The sequence below is a fragment of the Charadrius vociferus genome, unplaced genomic scaffold (genome assembly GCF_000708025.1).
Source record: "Charadrius vociferus isolate BGI_N301 unplaced genomic scaffold, ASM70802v2 scaffold213, whole genome shotgun sequence".
NCBI classification, from domain to species: Eukaryota; Metazoa; Chordata; class Aves; order Charadriiformes; family Charadriidae; genus Charadrius; species Charadrius vociferus.
In genome coordinates this window covers 1,236,812-1,245,745 of record NW_009647828.1, presented here as the reverse complement: position 1 = coordinate 1,245,745, position 8,934 = coordinate 1,236,812, and the positions used below count along the sequence as shown (strand labels likewise).

The following is an 8,934-nucleotide window of genomic DNA, read 5'->3' as shown; positions in this document are numbered from 1 at the left end:
CTTTTCCTGAAAACGCAACTCAGAAGACAGACAGCAGGTATGAAGGGACCGATTAAATGAGAAACTGGAATGAGATTGCGACTACACTTCCATGTAAAGAAGGAAAGTGAGAACTGGCTGGAGATGCTGTGATAGGAAAGTAAAGGGTCTGGCTGGGGTCAGAGAAGCAGGGTGGGAACAAGAATCAGCAGGGAGAGGCAAAAGCAGGTAAGAGGAACAGATCAGAGGAGCAGCAAGGATCAGATGGGGACAGTGAGCCCAGGACCCCTCCAGCAAAGAGCCTGGGCTGAAGCAAGAGCTGGGGAAATGCAGACTGTAAAAAATTTCTAGAAAGAGAATGGGACAGGGCAGCAGGCTACTGCTGTCATTACACCCTAAACTTGCATAGAGGTCTCCTGTGCTAGTGACAACTCACATGGCTGTAGCATGAAGGAGGTTCTGAATTTCCGAACACTTGAAAAATACAACACCCACAAAACTGCACTACTAAAGTCATTACTCGTCAAAACAAATTACCCAAAGATCACAAAGGACTCAAAGACTATGAAGTGCCATCAGGATGTTACACAAGTGTCCATTTCTCTTGAGTGCATGGCTTCCCTAAGGTGAATGAAGATCTCTTCATTGAGGCAGTGAAACGCAGACCTGAAGGACTGTACTCTGGACTTTTCTATGCCTCTACATTGCCTCTCTTTTCACTCTCTACAACCACCTGAAAGGAGGTTGTAGAGAGGTGGGGGCTGACCTCCCTGGTGACAAGTGATAGGATGAGAGGAAAAGGGTTCAAGTTATGTCAGACGAGGTTTAGATTAGATATTAGGAAAAAATTTTTCACCGAAAGGGTTATTAAACATTGGAATAGGCTGCCCAGGGAGGTGGTGGATTCGCCATCCCTGGAGGTATTTAAAAAAAGCGTAGATGTGGTACTTGGGGACATGGTTTAGAAGTGGTTTTGTCAGGGCAGGTTAATGGTTGGACTTGATGATCTTAAAGGTCCCTTCCAACCTCAGCAATTCTGTGATTCTATGATTCTACGCCAGCAAGATCCTCCGTGGTCTCGGTCAAGTCATTTAAAACCAGGATTTCTGGAGCTAATCACTAAGTGCGTTCCTTATGACTTCCATATGACTAGGGAGCTGCTGCACTAAGGAACGTGCCTAGTGGACATTGAACTAAGGTGCTCCATAACGCTGAGTATTTGAGGGAGAGGAAAAAAACCAGTCTAGACATTTTAAACTAGGCAGCCAAAATGAGCTAATACACACTACCTGTCTTGGGACAGCAACCTGCTTACTGTCACCTCTCCTCCTCATCCTCCACCTCAGTACACTTTGAAATGCCACACTGCAAAATAGCCAGAACAGCTTGGCTGCCGTTGCAAGTGGGAATGGGAGTTTCACCTGCTGCTCCACGTGAAATAAGCCCCGCAGCTCTGGTCAGAGGCACAGCCTGCCCGGCGCAGCTCAGGGAATGCCCTTCCTCTTAGAGAGAATCACCACCTGCAAGCTCAGGAAAAAGCCAGAAATTGTCCTCAGAATGGCGTGCAGAAATCAGACACCAGGCCACATCCTGAGCAAGAAAATAACACGGTGAGCCATGTGACAGAGGATGAAACCAACAGCCTCCAGAGCAGATGCTCCACACAGCTAAAGTCTGCACTCTAGTTTGCACAGCACTCGTCACCCAGGCAGGGGAATCACCTCGCGGTGGATTTGTCGTCCCCATTCGGCGGCACACGTTATCAACAGGATGCGAATCCTCTCTGCCAGACATTGCTGTGAGCTGAGCACAAAATTAATGTCTCAGGGTCAGAGCACGCCAACCCTCAGCCCCAGCTTCCATCTCACCACTCATCTTTCACGATCTGTCCTGCCCATGCACAGCTCCTAAAGGAGAAACTCAGACTGCGTGCTCACCAGCCCCAGCTCAACGGTGATGGAAACTGTAAGGAAATACCTATGTGTGTTCCTGGCACCCAGGTCAGCTTCATGACTAAAAACCATCCCAATTCACTCCCAAATATTACTGTTCGGCTCTCACAGAGTCACCAAATCCATCCACTTTCATTTACTGCGGAGAAAAAAGTAATCGTGGAGAAAAATGAACAGGACAGGAGTTTTTATTTGTCATGGAAGCATCTGAGCATACGTACAAAAGGAGAGCGCAGGACATATAACTGTCAGCAGAGCAGAATGGCTAACATAGCAAGGCAGCCTGAGCACACAGAGCACCTGCCAAAAACTTAACCAATACTCAGAGGCCGTTTTAATCGGTAATCAGAAAGACAAACGCATCTGTGAGCCACCAGACTATCCAGCCCTGCTAAGCAGCGCTGGGTTGAACACTTTGTAATGGAGGTAGCTCAGTTTCTCCAAACGTGTGCGTTTGAGCAGAGGAAACCATTCCCAGAAGGGAAGCTCAACCACCACATACCCCAGCTGCCGCAGCTGCCGCCGCTTCAAACAGTGCAGCCCCAAGAGCCGCTTGGAGCAGTAGCAGTAGTGGTTCCGGTTGGACACCTGAATAGCCAGTTTCACCCCCTGAGGCTGCCGATTCCATGTAGGAGAGGGGGGAGCTTCAAGACAGTGCCCAAATTTAGGCTCAACTTGCAATCTGGCATCTGCAATAACAGCTCCACCTGAAAGTGCTGCACGATCCCCCGTGCGTGGTGTTTGCGCTTCTTCCCCTTTCTCCTGACCGGGAGTCCTGGCTTTGTTTTCCACTTCCATGGGAGACTGGCTATTAGATCTGCCTTTTATAAGCTGAGTCATTAAGTCATCTGTTAGACTAACTCCGATGTCTTTTAGTTTCTTATCTGCAATAGGGTCTTTTAAGTTGAAAGGGATGGGATGTCCATCTGTGGCCAAATGAACCTCCAGATCACTCGATCTTGTGTGAGGCAGGATCATGTGGTTCTTCACATACTCAGGGCCACCTAACATGCTCTCCAGAAGAGATGAGGCTTCCACAATTTCAGGCCTGACATAGATTTCTTGCTCTGCAAAATTCAAAACCATCTCGGTAACCTCTTCATAAAACTGAGGTGGAAGGCGACTGCCTTGGTAGCTTGGGCACTCAATTTCAACACTCTTACTAAGGGTGAACAGGTCCTTTTTGAGTTCATATTTACTACTTCTGGTTTTCTGGACAAATTCATCCCTCAAAGCATAGTCTATCAGCTCCTCTGGGAAGCGTTTGACAAATGCCAGGCCAAGCAAACCAGTAAGGAGATGCTCTGGAAACTTCCTAAATTCATGGAGTTTTCTATGCATCTGCTCTATCAGGCTGGAGTAAAACTCTTCCTCATTTGGAGGTTCATAGTCCAGGCATCCAAATGACCACAAGAACTTGGCAGCATCTTTGCTTCGGCAGTAAGCCACCTTAGAAGGCAAAGACATGCCTACAGCAGCCATAATGCCTTCATCAAAGTAGTGTAGGGATGAACAGGTAAGAGTGATGTGCATGATGCCCTGGATGTTTATCGTAGGAATCCGAGCAGGAATAACCTTCCCAAGTTCCTTCAAGAGGGGTAAGTGCTCCATGCGAGTGTACCGGAGCATTTTAAGCACGTTCACCAATGCGTAAGTGCTCATGTCTTCTATCTGCAGGGAGACTCTGTCTGCAATTTTCCTCATGATGTGGTCAGAGATACCACTTAGGGACTTGAAGAGCCCTAAGCAGATAGCACCCACCTCCTCCAAGGTGAAGGAGTCCAAGTACTTCAAAATCATGCTCTCCACCTTCTGCATCAAGTCCGCAGGTGACCTCCGGCCTTCACCTATGATATAAAGGAGCTGAACAAACTGGGGCAAAGTGAGGTCCTTCCAGTGCATGTTGGCATAGCTGAACAAAATGCTCAGGTAGGAAGGCACACTACGCTCCAGACAGCGCCAGCAATCAGCCACCAGCAGCAGCTGGTCCAGGTTCATGTCCCACACCCGCCGGCAGAACTCGTTCTCGCACGCGTTCAGCAGAGGGTGGGTGGGTGGAACAACCAAACGAACACAAGCCTTTAAAATATCGATGAGATCTGAAGTACTGAACAACTTGATGTTTTGGACAGCACAGCAACAGAGTGTATTAAACCTGAGTTCGGACACCAACGCTGTGTGTTGTTCCACTGGCAAACGACTCAGTTTGCGAAAATAATCTGTGATAGTCCCTGGGCTCTTGCTGCCCTTGCATGCGGCCACGCTGTGTAAAATCGAGTCACCTTCTTCTAAAGGAAGGGTCTCTATGGGCTCTAACTTGTCATAGGTGAGCGATCTGTATTCAGACCTCCCCTTCTGAAACATGCGAGGGTCCTCCTTGGAGTCATGCATCTCTGTTTTTCCCTTTTCTGCTTCCTCCTTGGTTTGTGCTGCAGAGAGCTGTGCTGAGATGGTCTGCTTGAGGAGCGGTTTGGACTTGGGCTTTGGCAGGGCATTTCTGATGGGTGGCAAAGCTTGAGAAGAGGTGGTACCAAATGTATGCTGAACCTGTGTGGTGCCAGGGCTGGTGAAAGTGTCACCGAGAGCCTGGTCGCTGCTCCAAGCAGCATGCTGCTGGGAGGCAGCTCTGCTCTTGGCATAGGCAGATGGATTATACAATACTCTGTAGTCCAGTGGATTCAGCAACTGGATTGTAGCCGCAGATTTGGTTCCGGTGTTGGCTGTTTCTGGGTTCTCTTCCTTTTCCTGCTTACTTCTGTTGCTTCCACTCTCGGCCTCCCACTTGGCTGTAGTCGAAAATGTAGTCACCCTGCTCAGTCTTGGAAATCTTCGGCATATTAGCACTGAAGCCATGGATCACAATCTACTGGGGCCAGAATTGCTTCCAGGTACTGAAAAAAGGGCAGACGAAGAATGAGTGGCTTCCACCTAACATGAAGCACTTTTTAATCTATCCTTTATGCTACCGAAAGTGAGGAGATGCCAGTGTTTCCCCTAGCCAGGGTGGCTGTTTCCCTGCAAAGCTGTAAGGCAGCTGCCATCGAACATCACCTCATGCAAAAGCAGTCCAAGACAAGCACCCAGGTGGCCTGACATACCCAAAGTCGGGGTACACGGCAGTCGGATATTACCTGCTACTCAGCAGCTACAAGTAACCTGGCAGAGATCGTGGGAGTTAAGGAGAAAGTAACCTCTTTTTCTTTTTTAACAGACACAAAGCGCTTTTCTTTCATTCTAAACAATGAAAACATATTTTTGCAGTAAAGCTGCAGCTTCAACAGAACGTATTCAAACAAAGCATTCCGCTACTTCGGTCACCATAGTCTGAAATATCAACCACCACCCAAGAAGCTGTCAAAATATTCGGGGTGCCGCCCTGCTCTTTGCACCTGGAGACAGTATGTAGAGGCTGTGAGCAAAGCCTCTGCAAAACCAACACACAAAGTGAAAGCTGGCCCATAACCTGCAGATGAAGATTAGCTGAAAGGAGAAATGGGGCACCAGAACAAAGTCGGGGAAGAGTACAGCAGAAACAACATACATCGTTATGAAAAGCTACATACTGAGTTGAGAATCAAAGGGAACAGAGTTTTATGCTTCAAACCTGGGAGCGTTTCCCATAGTTTTAGGGTACAGAAGGCTTAAAAATGCCAGGTGCCTTCCTAACTCCTGCCTAAACCAGCTACAGCACAGAGGGTGAGGATGAGAAATCTGTCAGGAGTTAAGCTGTGTGCTGCCAGCCTGCACAAGCTGCCAAACGAGCCTGTTTACGATGATTCAGATGATGATTAAAAAAAAAGCACCGGGTCAGCGCTCTGTGTAACACACCCTTATCCCATCGTGTGTGGCCAACCCCAAAGATGCATTAGACCAGGCATTTTCAACTTCTTTAAAATCTTTGTGCTCTCACTACCACAGGGTGCCGAGCAATCAGGAAATCCAAAGCCTGGCAGAGACACTGCAACAGCAATACGCATTAGCTTATGTGCTCCCCACTTGGGGGAAATAAAACCTTTATGGGCAACCCTCTGAGCTCTGCTTATACCTGTGGCTTCCTGATCAAGATGTTGAAAACTCAGCTTTGCAGCAGTAAAATGGATACCTTGGGGGAAGAAGAGGTGGGGAGAACGCTCTAGGTTTGGACTCTCTGAGTAGGAGAGGGCTGCAGTGGGATGGGGCATCACAACCAGCTCTGGCTGAACATAAGCTGGATTTTTTTTGAGTACAAGAATCCCCATGTCTCCCATTACACATTAGATGATCTATTCCTGCATCGGAACGGCAAAGCATCAGCTCCACCAAAGGAAGGGTGAGATGGAAAGGGAGGGTGAGATGGGGAGAGATGATGTGATGGTCTTAGCTCCCTCTTGGTGCCAGATGTGGGGTGCTGCCTGCTGGGGGCCCTGCAACACCCTCGGCTGTCTCTTGTGCACCCTGAACCTTCCCACAGCAGCATGCATGGTAATAGGAGCAGGTAGGCAGGTAAGACATCCCTGATCTGGTACAGCCACAAGCAGCCTGCTGCTCTCTGCAGGCCATTCTCACACCAGGTAGCTTTACCTTTGCCTTGTTGGGGCTTGGCTTCTGTCTGAGAACAGCACGTCAGCACAGAGTTGGCATGGAGCAAAGTCAAGGGGGTCAATTCAGCCCTCTGGGATCAATTGTGTCAACTTGCATTGAGGCAGCCAAGAAGACCTCGCATCCTGTGCTCCACGGGCAGAGCTTGGGAGCAGCACCCACCAGCTGGCAGGTGAGAAGAAGCTGCCGGAGCAGTAACCCTCTCAGCCACTCCAGCAAGAAAGGTGAAGAAATGCAACCTGGGTGGAAAACTGAGGACTCTGGGGGAAAAAGAGGGAAGGCAAGCTGAAATGAAGATTTCTGGAGACAGCTATGCAAGGAGGAGGGTACAAGAGAGAGGCCAATGCATTTTTAAGATGACCAGTAAATGGTTGATACTGTGAGATTCTCATTAACTGCTAGGCTTGCTGGGCACCTTATTTGTATCTCAAGGCACACCACAGGGCAGCCCCTTGGTGCAGATAAGGCTCTGCTCCACAGATCCCAGGCAGAGCCCAGGCTCTGCTGACCCTTACAGCTGTGCTACTCCCTGCCAGCCAGGCAGCTACAGGGGTGTAACCGTCCCTTTCCCACAAGAGAAGTCAAATCATGACAGGCAGGAGAGACGCTCTACCCCTTCCCTACCACTTACCATCTTGTGAGTGAGGGAAAGGAAAAAACCCCTCAGAATCTGGACCGCAAAACCCAAGCCAAGAGCTGTGATGCTGCAGCACAGCCCAGGCCTCACAAAGCCAAAGTCCTCCTGTTTAGCACATAGAAACGTTTGATTAAAATATTTCTGGCTCTGCTGACTGTGATGTCCATCCTGAACTGGCCGCAAGTGACAGATGCCATCTTTGGGCAGCTGGAGATAGGCAGCTCAGATGGGCAAGGCTCAGATCTGCACCGTGGCTGGGGAAGGAGACCCCATCCCCTCTGGCATCATCTCCTCTTCTAGCACCTCACAGAGCTTATGCTGGAGGACACTTGTAGGGGCTGGTTCAAGCTGCAAAAATTATCTGGGACAAGAGGAGGTTTATCCTACCTAGGCTTTCCAAGAGACTTTCTTGTCTGACTCTATTTTGCATGTCCTCTACTTATTTTTCTCTTATTGAGAAACAGGCAAGCACTATGGAGAGACATGCCATTTATTTAAAATCAAGTTCTATTTTCTGTGGAAAGGCGATGCTACCTATGAAATCCAGCACTCTGCTGTTACCAGTAACACCCCTCTAAGCGAAGACAGCCCCACTTCAAGACAGAGAACCAAAGTCACAGCGTTTGCACATCGAAGGTTCCAAAGGTGAACATTGTGTGCTGCTAAGAAAACCATCCACATAGTTTAGCATTATGCTGTGATGTATTTGGGAAGCTATTCAGTGAAGGGAGTATCTCTCCTCTCTTGCTCCAAATCCAGTAGAAAAAAAGAGAAGACCACATGCAGGGGAGTGAGGTCAGGCTGTGTCAAGACACTTCAAGCACCTTCAGAAGAAACTGGCTGGGTGCTAGTGGCCTTTTGCCCATGACTTTCACCCACTCCCAGCCTAAATCTTTGTGATCTTTAAGTTTCTACAGTGTTTCTCTTCCAACTCAGCCTACACCTCTCCTTGATTTTCCTCTCTTCCGCTTACCCTGATTAATCAGCCCTCCTTCCTCCTCCCACTGCACTTCTCTTCTTGTTCAAACACAGCCAAACTCCTTCCCACCTCTGGGTAAGTCTCTCCAGAAAAGTCACTTCCAGTGACTTCAAAAAGCCAGTGAGAAAGCAAGTTTTGGAGCTGAGCCTTGCAGGCTGCAAATGCACTTCGTGGAGGTCCTTTGGGATGGAAACATCTGTGTGTGTGTGTCTGTGTGTCACACTTACAGCTGAGTTCTCAGCCAAAAGCCTAACTGCACAGCTGAGAGTTAGCTGAACATCAGGGAAAACAACATTCCTGGAGGAATGCCACCTTCCTCAGAGTATCAGCTCTGTAAAAGGGGATATAGGCGTACTCTAAAATGTTGTCCATGCTTTGGCCCCTCTGAAACGCGCGAAGGGGCTTTCAGTAGCACTGGAAAACCCTTGCAGGCCCCATGCTAGGTGACCACCCACTGCTGTGGCGCGCCACCCTGTCCCATGCTTCCCCCTATCCAGCACCACTGACAGAAAAAGGTCAGACGGCATCTCCTTAGCACGTGGGAGGGACTTCAGATCCGAGCAGTGAAATGTTGGGGGTAAGCCAGCTCGTTTTGGCCAAGAGTGTACAGTTAACACCTGCGCCCAGGCTGAAGAGGGGAAAAAAAAAAAAAGGAAAGGAATTGTTTTTCCCCAACAGATTACGACGTCAGAGTTCACAAGCGTCACTTTTTTGTTTGTTTGTGCCTTCCCCCTCTCCCCCCCTCTTTAAGTCCCTGCCGGCAGCAGACGGCAGCAGGCACGACGAGCGGCTCAGCCAACCCCCGGGCA

At 49.0% G+C, this 8,934-nt stretch overlaps 1 protein-coding gene across 1 annotated transcript; it reads right to left on the bottom strand.

The window, feature by feature from the left end:
- Window positions 1–2,309: 2,309 nt before the first annotated feature.
- FASTKD5 (FAST kinase domains 5) lies at window positions 2,310–4,897 on the bottom strand. The gene has a single exon (XM_009882492.1). It carries the CDS (start codon window positions 4,782–4,784, stop codon window positions 2,310–2,312), a length of 2,475 nt encoding a protein of 824 aa, XP_009880794.1. The 5' UTR covers window positions 4,785–4,897.
- Between the last annotated feature and the right edge of the window lie 4,037 nt (window positions 4,898–8,934).